Source organism: Anoplopoma fimbria, chromosome 13, assembly GCF_027596085.1.
Source record: "Anoplopoma fimbria isolate UVic2021 breed Golden Eagle Sablefish chromosome 13, Afim_UVic_2022, whole genome shotgun sequence".
In the NCBI taxonomy this organism is placed as follows: domain Eukaryota; kingdom Metazoa; phylum Chordata; class Actinopteri; order Perciformes; family Anoplopomatidae; genus Anoplopoma; species Anoplopoma fimbria.
Window position 1 is genome coordinate 10,513,191 of NC_072461.1, and position 20,756 is coordinate 10,533,946.

Consider the following 20,756-nt stretch of genomic DNA (forward strand, 5'->3'; position numbering starts at 1 on the left):
AGGTGGATCTATAATTCCTCTCAGCATCAATAAATTGTTTCCAAAGAAATGTATCCTCAAGCCCTTTTTTTTTTTTTTTTTTTTTTGGAGAGGCAGTAAATTGTCTCGTGCTAAATGATCCGCCGCTGGTGGAGGATTTTGGTGCAAGTCTGGACACATGACAGGCAGCGCCTCGTTCAAATCACCGCTCCTCCTGCAAAGAGAGAAGCAGACGCCGCAGCCCAGAGGACACTCCTCCCCTCCTCCCCTCCGCAGAGCCGGCGGAGCTTTTTCTCCCTCTTTAAACCGCGCTCACGCGGGCTCCCAGTCCCTCATCGGAGCGCGTTCATGTCATGTCATGACTCGGTGCAGCGCACGATCGAAGTGGTCGCCTCTAACGCCACCGGAACCCCGATGCCCGCCACTCTTTCTGCAGCGGTATTGAGTTCGGGTTTCGTGAAATATGCGATGTTCGCGCGAGCGCCCGGTTCTTTTTCTGCTGCACTTTGTTTTCACTTTGGCAGCCGGCCACGAAGAGCTCTCCGACTCCGGCGGACTCTTCTCCCTCTTTGCAGAACAAGGTCAGTGTGGTGCAGCTCCAATCGGAAGATACTTGGTCTGTGCATGCTAAAAGTTTAAAGTGCATGTTAATATGAGCGTGCACTGAACATGAAAGCAATCAGTGCATCATCACAGAATCGAGGACCCTTCTATTATGTTTGTCTCTGCAGGTCAGCTGTCCAAGTCAGATGTGTCCACCGTCCACCCGGTGAAAACCACCGCTGATGGGGAGTTCGTCTCCCACTCCCTGGCTCACCACTTCAAGGGTGGGCGAGCCAGGCGTGACCTCCGACCCCTCGGGTCAGAGGGACGGGTCTACTACAAGGTCGACCACGGGGGCCGCTCTTTGATGTTTAACCTGACCACAAATGATCAGCTGCTTTCGAGGGACTACGTCCTGGAGAGGAGGAACGGCACCGCCGGCAGGACCGAGCATCGCCGGCCCGGGGAGAGCTCCTGCCACCTCCTCGGCACGGTGGAGGCCCCTGACGTGCGAGGGACCGCTGCCATCAGCACCTGTGAGGGTCTGGTAAGGACTGGCATAGTCTTATGTGCATTAAAGCAAATTTTCTCTGTCTCCTTCATTACATTACATTACATTACAGTCATTTAGCAGACGCTTTTATCCATCCCCTCATCCACATGAAGCTTGCCCTAAATCTTTCTTTTTGGAAGACAGGTTTTTGATTTAAAGCACAGAAGGCAAAGAGGAAGCTGGTATGTGGTTCAGGAGGTAGTCACTGGCTGCTGAGCAAACCCTTCCATCTGACAGTGCCCTCTGTGTTGGGTTGCCCTTCAAAAGACTTCCTGATACTGTTTGCAGAGCAACCGTGCAGCAGACCCGCTGACGGCTGCTGCTCCTTGGCCAACCTCAGAGACCCCGTATGTCTTTTTTTGGTCTCTCAGAGGTTTACACTCAGTACTTTCATCCTCATTCATTCACATTACTGTCCGTTCCCTGCAGAGACTATCTCTGCAAACCCCCCACCCTTGGACGTGCGCTGTTACTTTGTTCTACAATGAGATGGGGTTTCAGTATTAGATTTTGGCACTTTCTTTTTTTTTTATAGTCTGGAAGAAAAAGCTTTGACAGATGGAGAGACAGGAAATAGGGTCATACTGTATGTTTTTTTTCAGAGATTCTTTTTTTATCAATTAATGCGACTGAAATGTTTCCAATCAAAAAAGCTGTTCAAAACTACAAAGGACCGAGGACAGCTGGACCGCAGAAAGACAAGGGAGCAGCTCAACCTATGGATAATTTGAATCATACGAAGTGCCACATCAACATTTCTGGAGAAATTCAAGTTGCTCATTGAGTTTTTAAGCTTTATTTTAAAAATAAGAGCTGCTCAAAAGACGCCCTCCAGCTCACATAACAACTGATCCATTCGATTCACGCCGATTATATTTTGGAGACAACAAAACAGGAAGAGGTAGTTGAAAAGGAAGCGAACTCAGCGATGTGTCCGTGTGTAGTCCAGAAGAATGTTTTGGAGTTTGTGTCTTTTTGTGTCACAGCGGGAATGTCTCTCCTTGCAGGGTCTTGCCTCCCGCTTCTCTGTTATGCTTGCATGGGTTGCACTGCACTCTTCCTGCCAAATCTCGTAAATACATTCGTTTGAATCATTCTGATTCCAATTATCTACAACCTACCGCACTCTGCAATCCCGAATGCCCAGTGTTTCCCTTCCCTCCGACCTAACAGGGGAACCACCACGATATGTTCCGCTAATTTTTTTTTCCTGTTCTGTGGAAGATGGTTTACAGCAGCTCAAACCACAGAGAGAGACCACTAAACAGCAAGACTCAGCCAGACAGATGTGGGAGGGAAACCCTGCCAGCTGCTGCAGAGGTCATTCACCCTAAGGAGACATATTGAGATGGACTTCCTTGAAATATATATACATGATAATCCTTTTGTTTATGAAGACGGGAGTTACTAAAGGCTAGAAACTAACAGGAAACATAGCAAAAAAAACAAAGACACAGACATCATTAACCATTGGTTTACAAAAGTTAGGAGGGCATTTTTTCAAAAAGGGATCCGTTAGTGGTTCCTGATTATCTGATGAATGAGCTCATCCTTTTCTTTGTTATTGATTACTCATTTAATCTATAAAATATTTAAAGAATAACAAAAATAAGCACATCCCAATTTCCCAGAGCTCATTGTGACGTCTTCAAATGACTTGTTTTGTCCAAGCGATACTCCAAAACCCGAAGATATTCAGTCTACTGTTATTCAAGACAAATAAAAGCAGCAAATCTTCTCATTGTATTTTTTTATAACTTTTTGCCTGAAAAATAATTGAACGCATACTCTAATTTCTTTGTCGTTTTTTTATCGTTTCGTCTCTTTCTGAATGGTTGTTCCTCAGAACATGGTGGATATAAATGGTGCTGATAACGTTGTTTTCGTGTTCATCAAATCATGTATTTTCTAAGTTAGTGAAGCACTTTGTGATGACAGAGCAGGATGAAGACTTTAAAAGGCCATAAAAGCCAAAACGTGGTCCCATCTACCACTTCATTAGCACCATTTAAACGCTCACTTCTGGTTGATAAAATGAAGTCACAAGTGGAGCTGTGCTACAGTGAGCAATATTTACTCTACAGATGATCACGTCTCTTTACAAAGCCCTTCGCTCTTCACTGTACATGTGGAACTGCGAGGACATCAGTAATTGGATGGACTGGATGGGGTGTCTTTTTTTTTTCTCCCCTGGTTCCCTGGGGCAAACCTTTATTTTCAAGCGAAGGCAAAGCTCTCTCAGTGCAGTCTTAGGTAATCCCCAAGGCACAGCACAAAGAACGATCTTGCAAGTTCAGACCCATTATGTTGGCATTTTCTTAGCTGAAATGTTTCTTCACACAGTGAAAGATGAAAAAAGATAATGTCAACTGACCTCTGAATAGGAGAATAAGCTCAAAGGCAGTACTATCGTGTGGACCAGAGAACCAGTTGTGTAAGAATATTTCTTGGGATTGATCACACTGCAGTAACGAGCACCATCAGCCCCCACCTCTCCTTTGGTCCCACTAATCACTCTGCTGAGGCCACGGGCTGCGTAACAGCAGGGACTTTGAATCCAGACCCAGTTGGCCAGCACTACAAAAACCCACAGAAGCAGGAAACAGAAGTAAAGCAGTTCCACATGGCCGATGTATTTAGAACACAGACCTGTGTTATGGTAACTTCCCCGGGTTCTGGCACCTCGCGCCCAAACACGCTTCCTCTAGGTCAGAAGAGGAGGAGGAGGGGGCGGGGGGAGTCAGAGGGAGAAGAGGTGGCAATTGTTAACTCAAGTGCAACACTGAGCATTCGCGATTAAGAGCAAAAAATAGAATAATAATCCCCTATTTTTGCTCAGATGGAAGTCGTAGTTGGTTTCCTTTCAAGTTGTCTTTGTTGGTTGAGCGCAGACATCACACAGGTTCTGCATGTGGTGATTTAAGGATCACAAGTAACACCATAACCACACTGTACCAGTGAAGCCGTGCAGTGCAGCGCTGCATTTGGTATGCAGATCATAAAGATCACGCAGAGCAACAGCCTGAGTGTTTGGATGGGCCTCTCTGTAGCATTCCTTCCTGGTCGATCTGCACCCCACCACCTGCTTCTTGCTGCTGGGACTCACTTGAAAGTTCACCATAGAGGAGACAGAGAACCTGCCCTTATACGGACCACAAGTAACAAATCTTATTGTTATGTTGACCTTGGCAAAGAAGAGTGTGTTGTTGAGATACAGAGCAACGGTGAAATCAAGCTAAGCGTTTTTTCTGCATGGGGCCGGTGGGAAGCTTTCCCAGCAGACATATCGGCCTGCATGCTTTGTCGATGAGTCCACGGCAACTCAGGGACCCCTGGCTGAAGGCCACGCTATGAGTCAGTGGAAAACCTCTTAATTATTGCTTCCCTTAATCTGAGTTTTGACATAAATATTTATATAAAGAGGACTTTTGTTTGTGGTTATTGTTCTTTTTCTGATGATTTTTGCATGAAATGACAAGAAGCATTGCAGTACTCGAGACTGGTCTCAAGACCACTGTTTGAAGGTCTCTGCCTCGTCTCGTCATCGGAATGGTCACAATCTCAACCCTCCAAAAATCTATGTCTTGTCTCAATACACTCTGGTCTTTGTCTTGACATGGTCTCAACCCCTAAAAGGCTCGTCCTTGTCTCAATACACTCCGGTCTTGATCTTGAACTGGTCTCAACTACTCAAAGTCTCGGTCTTGTCTTGGTACATCTTGGTCTTGGTCTTGACTTGGTCTCAACTCATCAAAGTCTCGGTCTTGCCTTGATACACTCTGGTCTTGGTCTTGTCTCAATACATCCTGGTCTTGGTCTTGATTTGGTTTCAACTCATCAAAGTCTCGGTCTTGTCTTGATACACCCTGGTCTTGGTCTTGTCATGGTCTTACCTGTTCAAAGTCTAGGTCTTGTCTCAATACACTCTGGTCTTGGTCTTGACTTGGTCTAAGTTTAGGTTCTCTTGGCTATAACACCAATAACAAGCCTGAGCAGCTTGGTTGTATCCAAAGTTTCTGCTCCAGATTCTGGACACTTTTACTGGTGGAGTAATATAGTCTTTCCAAAGGGAGTGCTACGCTAGAATTTGCACTTTCTGAACTCCCTGAATGGAGAAACATGATACTCAGCCAGAGCTCTGCAGCCCGCTGAATGAATGCAGCTGAAACACAAGAAACGTGTCAGGTTGACCCAGAAATCTGAAGAGTGAGTTACAGCAGTAAACAGCGGGGTCGACCCAGAGGAACCACAACTGTAAGCACTGCATGACCTCATTTTTCACATCTGCGTCTGGCTCCTTAAACACTGTGAAGAGATCCAAGAATCAGGTGCTATCAACTATCATGTTCTAGGAATTCTTAGCGTTGGTCTTGTGAGATTCAATACATAATAGGGTTTTTAAAGAAATATCCTGGATACATTTTTCCATGCACATGAAAACATCCAAAATTCCTGCTGGGGGAAAATAAATTAAAATTATTTCACGCAGTTGTGCTTATTCCTTAAGTTTGGTCTAGAAAATGAGTATGTATCTCTTTCTCATTCTGACTTTTGCAAGTTGGTTTAAGGGGAGAGGGAAGGGTTCATCCGGGAACAGTTTGGACTTGTTTGGTCTCATTCAAACACGCACGCAAACACAATCAACCAAATGATGAGAACTTGCAAATACTTAGGTTGACTTGAGACATTCAAATTGTTCTAGGTTTTAGAAGGAAAAGTCAGGAGGTTTTTGTTTGTTTGCGCTGATCTGTGTGTTCATGTGGGTGCGTCTGTGTGCGAGGGCACCCTATCCAAGTACTCATTCATGTTTGCGTTTGCCTGCAAAACTCACTGCTCGGCAACTGAACAGTCTGCACCAGTAAGAACACGCACGGCATACTTAGGAAAACGTCTTTGTGTTTCTGCTGCAGCAACAGACAGAGAATGTGCCTCGGGGAACGAGAAAGCATAACATATATTTAGATCTGATGACTAATGATGGATTCCACCCAGATGGAAATTACTGAGGAATGGTAATTTGTTTGAGCAGAGAAAGTCCAACCTCTTGAAGTGTGGGAATTATTGAGTTGTTGGTGATTGGTTGTTGTAAATGGTTTAACACTAAATAATTAGGCACGATTTTAGGATGAATTGAATCATTTTTTTAAATCATTATTAACAATCTGTAGCTGTGACTGAGCAGCACCTCATGTCCCTAAAAATAAACAGAGACAATATATATTTGTCCTTTTTGATTTTTCATTGCACAGGAAGTTGATCCAGACTCACTCATTTCTACTCCATGCATGTTCATTTTTATTTCCCTCAGAGAGGCTTTTTCTCGCTGCCGGAGGGACACTTCTTTATCGAACCTGTCCAGAAGTCCCCTGATGATCCTGCGGGGACTCCAGAGCCCCATATCGTCTATCCGAGAGTTCCAACAGAACGTCAGAGAAACAAACGCAGCGTGGAATCCAAAGAGACACCCAGCCCCTGCGGAGTTCATGGTGTGTATCTGAGTGTGTGTGGAACTGCAGATGTTTGTGTGCGCCTGAGTCAAGCGAGGATTAGCCACGAGCGTATCGTGAGTGATGTCTTCCATCGTCCATGATCTAGATGCCCCAAGCGACTCTGTCCAGGTGGAGAGGGAGAGGGAGACGTGGGAGAGGGAGCAGCAGAGGGGGGAGGACTGGGCTCAGTCCCGCTGGCAGCGCTCGGTCAGCAGAGAGCGCTGGGTGGAGACCATGGTGGTGGCCGACGCCAAGCTCATAGAATACCACGGCAGCGATAACGTGGAGGCCTACATCTTCACCATCATGAACATGGTGAAGAGTTGGATTCATATTTAACTCTTCATATCTTATGTTAAGTGTTTTTTTAAATACTTTTATTGGTGGATGATTTCGGTGTTGATAGGTGGCTGGGATCTTTCATGATGCCAGTATCGGGAACGCCATCCACGTCATCTTGGTTCGCCTCATTCTGCTCCAGGGAGAAGAGGTAACACATTTTTTTTCCTTCGACGATGCATATGTTAAGGCAAGAGCAAGAAAAGCACACGCAAGTCAATGAAGCATTCCTTCCAATTCCTTCCAATGAACTATCCCACTGAGGAAGCATTCCTCAGCAGGAAACTCCTTTTTTTGTAGTTTATTTTTGCAAGGGCGGCAAAATTCTAACTAATTTGCATCTATTGTTGCAAAAATTGAAGAAATTCTACATTTTCAGGGAATTGCAGTGACGATTTCTATCTAATACTTTAAGAATACAAAAAGCTTTGTGGATGGAGACAATATGGTGCCTGATGCTCTCAAAGGTATTTAGATGAAAGTTAACATTGCTGATGACCCTACTGACTTCACCTTTAATTAAAATGTCATGATCAACTGGACTATTAATCCTTTTGACTGTGGTTCAGGCTCCGTGCACACTGAGTCTCCAGCCCCATTGAACATTATGCACTTGCCTTGATTTATTCCAGTCTTCTACCTATGGCTAACCAGTGTGACAAACTGGAAAACAATTTGACACAAGTACAACAAGATCCTGGAGGACTGATAATGAAAAAAAACAATGTTTGTCCTCATAAAATGTCATACAGTGAACCCTATTTGCAGAACATTCTTGACCCAAAAAAAAATCATCAATTGTGTATACAAACACCTGTTTTGGAAATAAAGTCAGTGAAAGGGTCAAAGAAATAAACTTGAGATGCCAGTATGTATAAAAATCTAAATAGTGCTAAAGATGTGCAGAATGTCATTTCTGATTCTGCTGTCTGTTGCAGAAAGGGTTGAAGATCGTTCACCATGCGGACACCACGTTGGCCAGTTTCTGCGCTTGGCAGAAAAACCTCAATCCACAGAGTGACACGCACCCAGCTCACCATGACGTGGCTGTGTTGGTCACGAGGCAAGTTACACACACGCGCATGCATTCTTAAGTCAGCCTCATCTATAGATAAATGAAACGACATGCTCTGATGCTCGGCTGTCCTCTTATGGTGGGAATGGGACATGTATAACAGGTAATGAGCCTGTGCTTCCTCCCCAGGAAAGACATCTGTGCTGGGATGAACCAGCCCTGTGAGACCCTGGGTCTGTCCCATCTGTCTGGGATGTGCCAACCACACCGCAGCTGCAACATCAACGAGGACTCTGGACTGCCGGTCGCCTTTACCGTCGCTCATGAAATGGGCCACAGGTCAGTCTGCGTCTGTGCTTGTCATAAAACTCCCCGAATAATGAAATATTGTAACAATTTGCGGTGTGACAAAGAAAGTGTCCCGCTCCAGTGATCTGTCACCATAGAGGAAAATATAATTGCGTCAATAAATGTCCTAGTAATAGTACCTAGTTAGATACTAATTCTAGTTGGAGGTCATTTAATAAGATTGAAAGTAAATGGACAAAGAAGTTTTCTCAGTCTAATCCCATTTGTCTAACCCAGAGCATTGTTTAGTTGTAGCTTCAGTGTCAGTTCAATCAGTAGAAAACATTTTTTTAATCCAAATCTGATTATGAGGACTGTGTGACTGAGTTGGATGAAGGCAAGAGTTGTCACTTTGTTTAGATAGAGTAATGCATGAAGTGATAGAACTTTCTCCATTTAACCTAAACACCTAAAATGAGATCCAATTCCACACTATATGCTACTAATATAATGTATATGTCATGTACACAGATTTGGAGAAAGTTCGGGAGAGAAAAGACTGTACTTTCCTGCCTTGTTCTCACAGGAAACGTTTAAAACCAAAAGAGGAAACAAATGTGTTACTTGCTCGTGTCGTTGTAGAGTTCCGTTGAGGTCAGCAGGTCGTTTGTTCAGAGGCAGGGCCGACAGCTCAGGGCCATCTAGCATGACTCTTTTTCTGTGTAGAAAATGTCATAACTAATGGTGGTGTTGGTTTATGTTTGTGCGCAGCTTCGGAATCCATCACGACGGTCAGGGGAACGACTGCGAGCTGGAGGGGAGGCACCCGTTCATCATGTCCAGACAGCTGATGTACGACAGCTCGCCGCTCACCTGGTCCTCCTGCTCCAAAGAATACATCACACGCTTCCTCGAGTAAGGCTGCGTTTCATACTTTACTCTGAAGCCACGAATCGTAAAAAATTCCAATCTTATTAATTCAGATTTTATGCATTTTTTTGGTCTTTATGGGGAAATACACATGGTCTGCAAAATTGTATGAATCGCCAGGGTTGTGAAGTCAAGTGTGGAAATGGGAGTGAATCTTTTCCATGGATGCAGATAAAGTGGATGTGCTGGTGCGGATTTGAATGGAGGGGTGCAATTTATTATCTTTTTTAATTTAAACCCAATGGGTGTGGTGTGTTTGTTGGAACAAATAGTCATGAAGACATTCATGAGTAGCAAACCATGACGAGGGTGCAAATGTGCTGAGCAAGCGCAAAAGAAAATCCAGCAGATGACAAAAAAGCAAGAGGAGCCTAAAGGAACGTTAGAGGGTGTTGCACAAATATCCTAAAACTGTGACAATGATGAACTCAAGAATTCCTGTCTGGAGCAAAGTCAGAGGTCAGAGTTCACTCCGACCTACCAGACTTTGTGAATCAGCATTATCTGCTTTAGAATAGTTAAGCAAGTCATTTTCTCAGAGATTTCCCATCACCTCATTTAATTTAATACTGGGCTAGGAGACTGCAGTGCGGAATATAAGCAAATGTTTTTTTTTATATATATTATCATTTTTTTTTATTTTACTGAATGATCAAAGCACACAAGTAGCCACATGCAAGGCCTTCTCTCAAACTTTGAGCCCCTTTTCTCCTCTTCATCTCTATCAAAAGATCACACATTTAATATCACTCCTTTGTTTCTCTGTCCTAGTCGTGGCTGGGGTTTCTGTCTGGATGACCGCCCCTCCAAGAGGGACCTGACCACCCCTCTGGCTCGCCTCGGCATCCGCTACACCACGCACCACCAGTGCCAGCTCCAGTACGGCCCCAATGCCACCTTCTGCCACGAGGTCGACGTGAGTGTCGTGCACCTCGGCGCCAACTGTCAGAAATCCTCTAAGAAAAGAGTTCCATTTTTCTCATCCCTCGTGGATATGTGTCTTTTTTTTAATCTCTCAGAACGTCTGCCAGATTCTTTGGTGTTCGGTGAACGGCTCCTGTCGCTCCAAACTGGACTCGCCCATTGACGGCACCCGCTGCGGACCGGAGAAGGTGGGTGGTGCCCGGGTTGCTTTGTCTTGCTAGGGTGTGGATTTCATTAGCCCCTGGGGGATGGAGGTGGCTACGGATATAGAGGCCCCCAGTATTAAATGTCTCATATTACTAGTGTCATTTTTTTCCCTCTCTCTACAGTGGTGTATCTCGGGAGAGTGCGTGATTGTGGGTAAACTCCCAGAGACGGTGAACGGAGGCTGGGGCCAGTGGAGCACCTGGTCTCACTGCTCCAGGACCTGTGGAACTGGAGTTCAGTCAGCAGAGCGGGAATGTAACAGCCCCAAGTAAGATAGCTGACTCTAGATTCATTTCAACCACTTGCATGTCTTCCACAAGCAGATGACATCCAGGGAACTTATGGTTGATTCAAAGCACCTCTACTGTGTTCTCCGCAGACCGGAGTTCGGGGGCAAATACTGCACGGGGGAGAGGAAGCGCTACCGGACCTGCAACACCAAACCCTGCCAGAAGAATAAGCCGACCTTCCGAGAGATGCTGTGCAGCGAGTTTGACACAGTGGCCTACCACAATGAGCTCTACCAGTGGATTCCTGTGGCTAACCCAAGTGAGTGATCAAAGCCCTCAGACGTGTGATTGTATATGTCACCCAGCAGGGGGCGGCATTTACTCTAGAAAGCCCCTCAGTGATGCAGCTGCTCCATCTGCCGGTTCTCAGCAGGGGCATGCAACAGTTCAATGCAGTAATTGTACTCGTTGGAATCTGCACACATTCTTTTAGTGTGATTTGTGCTATTTATTCAAATTCAAATTGCTGTTTCTACAATAAACTTTCTCCCGAGTGGTTTAAGTTTCAGAAAAGGTCCAAAACTGGACTCACAGGGCAGCATTCTTAAAACTCCTCTCCTCCCCGACCTTTAGTGAACCCCTGCGAGCTGCACTGTCGACCAATCGTGGAGTACTTTTCGGAGAGGATGCTCGACACTGTGACGGACGGGACGCCGTGCTTCATGAACAACATGTCCCGAAACATCTGCGTCAACGGAGTGTGCAAGGTAGTGTGGCTGGGTAAGAGACTAAAAGAAAAAAGAAAGACGGGTGGCGGGGGGGAAGTTATAGTAGAGAAGGATATGAGACAAGCTGCAGTGTAATTAATATGAGAAGGAGTGTTTTGTTGTATGGTCCTATGTGTTCGTGCCTATGTTGTGTCCGTAGGCGGTGGGCTGCGATTACGGCATCGACTCTAACGCCGAGGAGGACCGCTGCGGAGTGTGCCTGGGCGACGGCACGAGCTGCGAGACGATCTACAAGACGTTTGACAACGGAGAGGGCTTTGGTGAGTTCTGACACAAAAGGAGGCATTCGAGCAGCTGGAAACTAATTGAATTACCCACATGTAAGAATTGATCCAATTTAAAAAAAAAAAAAAACTCAAAACAGGCAACTTGTTAATGAGAAGAGGCTTTGAAGAGTGTGAAAAAGCACAGATATTCTAAATTCATGTCCACAGGGGGGGGGGGGAGTCATTTCAGGACAGTTCATTAGCGTTACGCCATTGTGTTGTTCCTTTGTTGTCATGGCAGCCTTCCCGTCCACACTGTGCAGCTGTTTTTGTCCTTGGCTGCACTTGGTGTGTGTGTGTGTGTGTGTGTGTGTGTGTGTGTGTGTGTGTGTGTGTGTGTGTGTGTGTGTGTGTGTGTGTGTGTGTGTGTGTGTGTGTGTGTGTGTGTTACTGTGCTTGGAAAAATTATAACTCTACTGCACAATCGGCACATGGCAAAGATGAATTAACAGAGAAAAAGGCTCTAAAACCATAAAAAAGAAACATCCTTCCTCCTTTCCTTCTCTACTTCTCTCTGTCTGTGTGCGTTTGCCCCGCACAGCATCCTTTCCAGATAACTGGCCCAGATGTGTAAGACTTCAAAAGGCTTGGAGCGGGGGAAAACCTCCCCCCCCCCCACCACCCTTTGCACAAACACAGAAACACACACCTTCCCACAAACATCATTAAACTCCAGAGACCGACTCATAGCTGCTTTCGTACTCCCCCCATCCACACACAATAAAAAACAGAGACAGGGCAGTGCCCCCACGCCGAATACGCACACACACACACACACACACACACACACACACACACACACACACACACACACACACATACGCATACACATACGCACACACACACATGCCAGCCACCCCCACACACTGAGCCCACCCTCCATTAAAGATCAGAGAGGAAACTGTCTGGTAGTCTGGATGCAAGAGCGCGGCAGCCATGGTGGGCCATCTATTACCTCGCCGTGACTCTGACTCCCCTCACGACTCTCCCAGGGTACGTGGACGTGGGTGTGATACCCGAGGGGGCACGGGACATCCTGGTGAAGGAAGTGGAGGAGGCGGGTAACTTCCTGGCTCTGAGGAGCGTGACGTCGGAGGAGGAGTACTTCCTCAACGGCAACTTCATCATCCAATGGAATGGCGAGTACGAGGCCGGCGGCACGACGTTCTACTACGAGCGCAGCGGGAACATGGAGAACCTCACCGCTCCCGGACCCACCAAACGGCCCGTCATGCTGCAGGTAGGCCAACTCGATGCGGCGGGTTTTAATGTGGTTGAAGGGAGTGGAGGGTCATTTTATTTACGGTTAGGAAATGTTTCAATATTGCGTGATCTATATAAGTAATCAGTAATGCGAATTTCAACCAATCAGGGATAGAGAAATAGTTGTCTAATTGTTTTCTCAAATGTTTTAAAGATGAAGATGCTGGAATCAAACTAAAGAGTCAAACATTCAAGGATCAAACGATTCTCTGCATAATAATTCATGTGGCTGTCCAGTTGCTGTTTCAGGAGAACAACCTGGGTATAAAGTACGAGTACACCCTCAAGAAGACCAAGGATACAGGAAATGAGGTCATCGAGCCCCTCTACAGGTGGAGGCACGGGGCATGGACAGACTGCAGCACCACCTGCGGCTTAGGTTGGTGTATCATTTGAAGAGAACAATCCACTGTTTCGTAATTTTGTGGTAGTTGGAGGATTTCTGTGACATTTTAGTCAAGAGCCTTATCGTCTGCTTCCTGTCTTCCCTGGCCGTTTTAGGTGAGCAGCAGCAGCCTGTGCGGTGTTTTGAGGTGGACGTGGGGGTGGTGGACGAGTCTCTGTGTGGCCTGGCCAGCCGTCCAGAAGACCGACACCGAAAATGCAAGAATATGGATTGTCCTGCAAGGTGCCTGCTCTAAAATGCTCTTTAACAGTTTTTTCTGTCTCTGACCTGAAAACATATTGTACATTGGTTTCAGATCTACAAATATTTCTTAATGATCATTGCCGGTATAATATTGAATAACTACCTTGCTATTCATAGAATATTATGGCTGGTTTAAGTACAAGGCAGTCATTTCACTGCCTTAATATAGATTTTTCAGTTAGTCCAGTCATGATAAAATCCAACCAAACACAATTATTTCACTCACTGATATTTTCATCTCACATTTCATATATTTCAATGCTTTTTTGGTGTTCATAGTACATATTAAAAGCTGTCAAGTACTAAAAGTTTAAATCAATGACCCGGTTAGATTATTAGTTTTGTTAACTTCTTCTTTGATGACATACTTTCTGATTTAAATCAATACTTTGCCGGTTACAGACTTTATTCTTTCTTTGGCAAAGTTCTTCCAGATTTGCTTGTTTTTGCGAACAGATAACAGTTTAGACCTTTGGCTTCTTTTGGTAAAATTAAAGAAAAATGGTTTTGTCGAAAATAGTGTGTTTTCCTTCAAACAAGGTATTAAAAAAACATTAACCTCTGTAATTGCATTGGCAATATATTGTTAAACATTTTAGAGTGGTTACCATGTGGTCCCCGTTAAAGTCTCTTCCTCTCTCTGTCCAGGTGGTGGGTGGGCGGCTGGCAGCAGTGTACAGTCACCTGTGGATCAGAAGGGGTTCGGAAGCGAACAGTGCTCTGTGTCCGTACGGTCTTGGGGGAGGAAAGGGTGCTCCACCCGGTCGAGTGCAAGCATCTCCCCAAACCCAAACCCGTGGTGCCGTGCAACAGGGATGTAGCCTGTGGACAGGACTGGGCCGTCGGCAACTGGGAGGAGGTACCTTTTCCTCCAATTTTTACTCTTAAGCTTTTTTTTTTACAGATCGCCGCCTTTTTCAGACTTAACGCATCCTTTGTCTTCTTTCTCCTTTCGCAGTGCCCCGTCACATGTGGCGGAGCCGTTCGCTCACGCACGGTCACGTGTGCGTTGGCACCCAAGAAGACCTGCGACGTCTCGGCCAAACCTCGGGCCAGATCGCTGTGCGCCCTGCAGAGCTGCCCCAACTCAAGTCTTCGCAGACGACCCGGCCCTGCTCCTAAATACCGCCGCATCTACCCACCAAAGAGCCACCCGACCAAGAATCCCGAAGCTACCTGGGCTCCCACCACAAGCGCTGCGGCTACAGCTGCTCCCACAGCTGCATCCACATCGGCACCCACCTCTGCTATCACTTTGAGGAAGAAAACCACCGCCGCAAAAACTACAACCGCTTTCACCCTGACCCCCACCTCACTTTCAACCCCTACAACCCCTGAAAACGTAGACTCTGATGATCATGAGCTCAATGTCGTGAGGATAAATGAGGATGAGAGGGTTTTCTCATCTAAAGTCAACTCCGAAAAGGACAGAAAAACAACTGACGTGGAAAAGGTAGAAGAGAGGGAGGTAGGAGAGGAGGGAAGTACGCCAAATGTGGCGATGTATACTCCCGGGTACGATTACGTTGTTGAGGAGAGGACAACAGAGGAGGAGGAGGAGGGGATTATTGATCTGGACGTCACCACATCTACATACCTCAAAAATCCTCTTAAATCAACCACGCCGACACCACAAATGGTCACCACGCCCACTTTGCAAACAAGTCCCCTTACCATGCACACAACCAAAGCAGCCACAGCCACCTACCCCACCCAGAACACCAGTTCTAAAACATGGGCCAGGTCAACTCACCGCTATCCCTCCTCCAGCCCCCACACCACCCCTCGTATTAATCCATACAGCCCCCGGACACACAGGGTTCCCCTCACCACTCCCATGTACCGCTCAGTCACGTCGAAAGCTGGCATCAGAACGACACGAGCTCCTCCTTCCACAACTGCGTGGAAACCGTTCACCACTTCGGCGTCACCCCAGTCCACAATGACGATAGTCACACTGAAGAAGCCAGCGGTGACACCCAAGAAAAACAGCCCTGCCTCTCGTGCCAAAAAGCCCTCTTCCTGGCCCAAAGGCAGCCGCTCCAAAGGTCAAAACCAGCGACCGGAGAGTCCCATGAGCAGCTCCGTCAGTGACCAAAGCAACCTGATGGCCAGAGAGCCAGTCAGCATGGATGTTTTCTGGGATGTAGGAAACTGGAGCGAGGTGGGTTTTATGACCATATTATCCTACTATATGAAAAACTATTCCAATAAATTAGCATGTAGCCCACAGAAATTACTTAAATGCTGGCCTTTTTCCAGTGCATACCATAAGTTTGAAAGATCCACCCTTCCAGACATGCTAGGACTGCTATGAAATTGAAAGCTTTGGCAAATTGAGCTACAGATCAGGCTGCAACCTCCAGATGTGAGAAGTGAAGTCAATGCAGAAGTGGCTTAAACTTGCATTCTTTCCAATTGTCATCAGGGGGCGACTCCACTGGTTGAAAAAAGAAGTCTGATTGCATAGAAGTCTATTAGAAAGTGACCCTACTTCTCACTTGATTTATTATCTCAGTAAACATTGTAAACATAAGTTTATGGTCTCAATCTCTAGTTTCAAGTCTTCTTCAATACAGCATGATGTTCATTTGTAAATTATGGTCCATTTAGAGTAAAACAGACCATAAAGCGGAGTATGCTTTAGGGCGGGGCTAACTTGGGATTGACAGGTCACTACCACAGTGTTTTCTGGTCTTGTCCGTGTTTTCGTCTTTTTTTCATATTTCACAATGTGTTTTCAGTTCATGGAAGTTAATTGGATCATTCTGGTTGCCTGAAAAAATCTTCAGCTTTCGGTTGGTTACACTTAGCTCTGCTCTCACGTTTAATTTCTGGTTGCAAAAAAAACAAGATTGCGACGACCAAAAACCAAGATAGCAACGGCCAAAGTGCCGAGCTCAAGGCTTCAAAACCGAAGTCCACTAACCAATGAGTGACATCACGGTGACAACATCCACTTATTATTTACAGTCTATTCTGCAGACACCTGAAATGTTTTGTTATACGAGTATTGAGCGTCAATTTAGAGTTGTTGTGTGTTAGCAGAATGTTACCAGAAAACGCAGAACAACAATGAGCAAAACATAATAAGGGAAACGTATGGAAATAATTTGAGAATTTCTTCATCAAAGTCAGCTGTTTGTTTTTTTCAAAACTGGCCCTGCCTGCAACTGCATTAAAGCTGCACCTAAATGTTCATGGTCTCATGAAAAGTTATCTGCTATAACCAGGCTCAAACATGTAAAACATCATGTATAGGTCTTAAAGAGTTTCTGGTAGTTGTTAACCACATTCCTAGCACACAGATAAACCCAATAATAAGTCACCCTTTTCTCCCCAGTGTTCGACAACGTGTGGGATCGGAGCGATATGGAGGACAGTGGTGTGCAGCTCCCAGAAGGATGAGGACTGTGCCAGCATGAAGAGACCTGAGCCTGCACGCACATGTCACCTGCAGCCCTGTGCCACCTGGCACAGTGGCAGCTGGAGCAAGGTGAGTAACGTTAGATTTCCTCCAGTCACCGAATCCGACAGTTACACTTAATACCTAATTACAATCACGCTTATTATCCGATACTTTTCCATATGGCGAAATGGGTTCTCGTCTGTCAGTTCAGTCTTTACTTGCTGTGTATTTCTGAGCCATATATGGCGCCGTGATGTCGCCACAGTGTCCGGATTCCTGTGCGGTGGTGGGCAGGAGGTACCGTGAAGTCCAGTGTGTTGATTCCCAGAGCAAACGTCCCCTCAGACCTTTCCACTGTCAGGCCATGTCCAGCAGACCCATCAGCACCTTGACTTGCCCACACAAGCCCTGTATGACCTGGAGCATATCACCATGGGGACCAGTAAGAACATTATACATGTAAAATCCTGATATGTATCTTTTTTTTAAAGAGTTAGACATGTTTATGTAAATATACTGCTTGTCTTAACTCAAGACTTAAAGCTAGAGATGGTAATCTTCCCCCAAAAAATGTTTATATTTGTTGAAATTCTGTTTACATACGGACAGCAACCAATAAATTAAATGTTCTGGAAAAAAATGTTTACGGTATCTTCGGTTGTCGCTGTAATGACATCATCCAGTGACAAAATTATCATCACTTTTATATATTATGAAAATTCCTAATCTTTTAGCCTTTTGATAACAAATCTGCTTTGTCGGGTTCTGTATCCAAATTATTCTTATGAATTTCACCCCATTTTCTCGTAACCATTTCCACCAAGGACCACAGTTATTGCTTCTCTGTCTCAAGATATAGCCTCCACTGTATTACATGGAGTATTTAGGATATTTAGGACGTACCCTAGTCCACAAATTCCAATATTATACTGTTGCAAATGCAGGGAGATTGGATATCTGTTCAAATTAGATACCTCCTTTGAATCCTTGTGTTTTTACTCAGTGCTCTGGCAGCTGTGGCGATGGTGTCAGAGAGCGACTGGTGTACTGCCCCGCGCCTCATCGCTGCAGCGCAACGCTCAGACCCAACAGCACAGAGGCGTGCAATCTAAAGCCCTGCACTCACTGGACGGCTGAGAACTGGGAGGAGGTCAGTCACACATGAGCGATATATCCAGATATATAGGGCATTTTTAAATGTTGTTCGCAATCAAAAAACCTAGGCTGGTAGTATTGGACTGAAATGATCACTCTGTTTGCATTTGACTTTGCAGTGCTCAGTGAGTTGTGGTGGGGGTCTGCAGCAGCGTGAAGTCAACTGTGTGAGTGAGCAGGATTCGGCCATAATGCCAAACAGCCTCTGTGAGAAGATTTCCAAACCAGAAACACTCAGGAAGTGCAATATGCAGAAATGCAAGACCAACACAGGTTTGTACGCAAGGCTCAATGTGTCTGTCTGTCTGTCTGTCCGTCTGGCCTAGCAGGTCTAACTACTCGAAATACACTCAATATTATCTGTACTCCAGTGTTTCATTGCATGTGACTTCTGTGTCCTATTCGTTCTCGTGCAGGTCCAGTTTGCAGGAAGAACACCATGTCCTCCCGCTTCTGTGACAAGCTAAAGCTGCTAGGTCGCTGCTCTCTCAGGTCAGTCCAAAGACAGTGTTGTGTCACCTGTGGGTCATAGCCAGGGTTCACACCCACATTTCTTACAATATGGACATATCCCAACCACAGTAATACTTACTGTGTCCTCTTCCTGGCTTTACTGATGTAAAGCTATGCTATCTGCTTACTGAGATGTCAAAAACCAAAGTGCTACAGCAGCGCAGCACAAACACTAAGATTAAATATATACAGAACTATATATATATATGTGTGTGTGTGTGTATGTGTATATATATATGTGTGGAATGTGTGGAATGATGACCATTAAGCTTTAACAGTTATAAAAGTCTGCATGTCTATTCATCATCAAAAAGGATAAATATATATAAAATAGTAATACTATAATGGTATTATTAATAGTAAGGTAAAACATAGGTAACGCTTTACCTACTTTTTGCTGTACTATATTATTATTATTATTTCTTTTGTTTTTTACTTATTTAGGTCTTTGTAAAAATGTTCCACTGATTCTGCTAGGTTCCATAAAAACATTATAATGTGATGAATAGACATTCAGACTGTAACAAATGATAGCGCTTTATGTTAATTGAGGTGAGAGAATAAAAATAAATAAATACTTATATATCTATATATAAACTAGCAAGTTTAAGGATTTTTAAGGACAGTTTGCAAAATGCATCATAAAATGAATTTGACTTAACTGGTGCAAAGGACAATAATTCAGTAGAAACATACTGAACAAAACCATAAAAGAAAGTCAAATTACTAATAAAAATAATCAAAGCACAATTTAACTAACAACACAGTTTTGATGAATTAACATCATGAGGTACAGTGTGCAGCTTCTCGATTCAGTAAAAGACCTACAGACATACAGTACATTGTTCTCTGGTCCAAAGGTGCTTTTATATTTGTGGTGCTGTTGATTCAAAAGTCAGCTTACCAGTTATATATTTTTTTAATGTGAGCTGGTAAAAAATGAATGTAAATAAAGATTTTTTTTGAGACCTCTATGAAATTGTTAATAGTAATGAAAATCTGATTGTTTTTTTTTTTTTCCCACGTATTTAGCTTTTTTACTGCTTGAATTGTGGTCTTGTCCTCAGAGCTGGCGCTGTGTGTTTACATTTTTCCCGGGTTTAACCTCCTGCTTTTGTCATTTTTGTCACGATTGTCGATAATTGTAATTCAAATCGGCTGCAGGAGCCTCACAGCTCTTCGTGTCGAACCTGTGGAGCTCCTCCTCTGGTGTGAGGTCGACCAATGAGAAAGAGGTGTTGCGGGTCATCCCTCTCAGGTCCTTTTTTTTAAAGATGGCCGCTGTGTTTGTATCATGTTGTACAGGCGTTACCATTACCAGTCATTGTACTTCACGTCTCCACCGACAAATGTGACGATAAAAGATGTTTGTAACTGAACTGCTTTGTAACTGAGACATGAAATTAAAAAAATCTTTGTGTATCTTTAATGTGTTGGTCAATTATTTAAATCCATTTATCGCAACAATTTAAAAAAATTGAGTTGATGCAATGTGCACAAGAGCATTACAGCAGCAACACTTCTTTGCATTGCTGCTTTATGACCTTTCATGTCAACAAGGTCATTCTCGCCTGATAGCACCACAGGCTGCTGGATGTGTAACACCAGAACCGGCGGCACCAGGCTCTGTTTCAGGGATCGGGTTAAGCTGGCCCAGTCTGATTATCCCTGCTATCATTCAAGCCAGAGACCAAGAGTTAGTCAGCAGTCATGGAAGGAGTAACACAATACTGGGTCAATGTGGAGCATGATGTCCTTAAAACCAGTCGTGTGTGTGCGTGTGTGTGTGCGCGTGTGTGTGTGTGTGTTTTATCATGACAAAGCAAACACCATCCAGTTGTATTACCTAACCGCATCTCTCATTGTGTTACATCACAGCATGTTGCTCAATAGAAAGAAGCGATTGAAATTCAAAAACAGGAAATGCCTGAAAATATCCGTAATTGGACCACACAGCGGCAGTAAATCTCAGTAAATGTATTTTATAGCTCTTAAATGTTTTAAATTTCCCTCTGTGTTCTAGACATATTTTGAAAGTTAATGAGAAAGTCTGATAAAATTCTAATTTTAAAATACTGTCATCTTTACTTATTAAAACTAAGTGTGGCTGTTACCTGGCACTGCTGTATTTCTGCTGCCAACAACAACCAAGTAACTGACTGGTTGTATTCTAAAAAAAAAAAAAGTTTGCAAAAATAACCATAAAATTACTTTTA

At 44.5% G+C, this 20,756-nt stretch overlaps 1 protein-coding gene across 1 annotated transcript; it reads left to right on the top strand.

Moving 5' to 3' along the window:
• Positions 1-413: 413 nt before the first annotated feature.
• Positions 414-19,929, top strand: adamts12 (ADAM metallopeptidase with thrombospondin type 1 motif, 12). The gene is made up of 24 exons (XM_054610671.1): positions 414-560; positions 711-1,069; positions 6,384-6,561; positions 6,671-6,879; positions 6,971-7,054; positions 7,842-7,966; positions 8,108-8,257; positions 8,978-9,121; positions 9,908-10,052; positions 10,156-10,248; positions 10,390-10,535; positions 10,647-10,816; positions 11,131-11,264; positions 11,425-11,545; positions 12,544-12,791; positions 13,052-13,193; positions 13,316-13,442; positions 14,112-14,322; positions 14,422-15,627; positions 16,807-16,959; positions 17,138-17,314; positions 17,876-18,022; positions 18,147-18,300; positions 18,444-19,929. The coding sequence occupies exons 1-24, from the start codon at positions 443-445 to the stop codon at positions 18,557-18,559; spliced, it is 4,857 nt and encodes a 1,618-aa protein (XP_054466646.1). The 5' UTR covers positions 414-442; the 3' UTR covers positions 18,560-19,929.
• Positions 19,930-20,756: the final 827 nt, after the last annotated feature.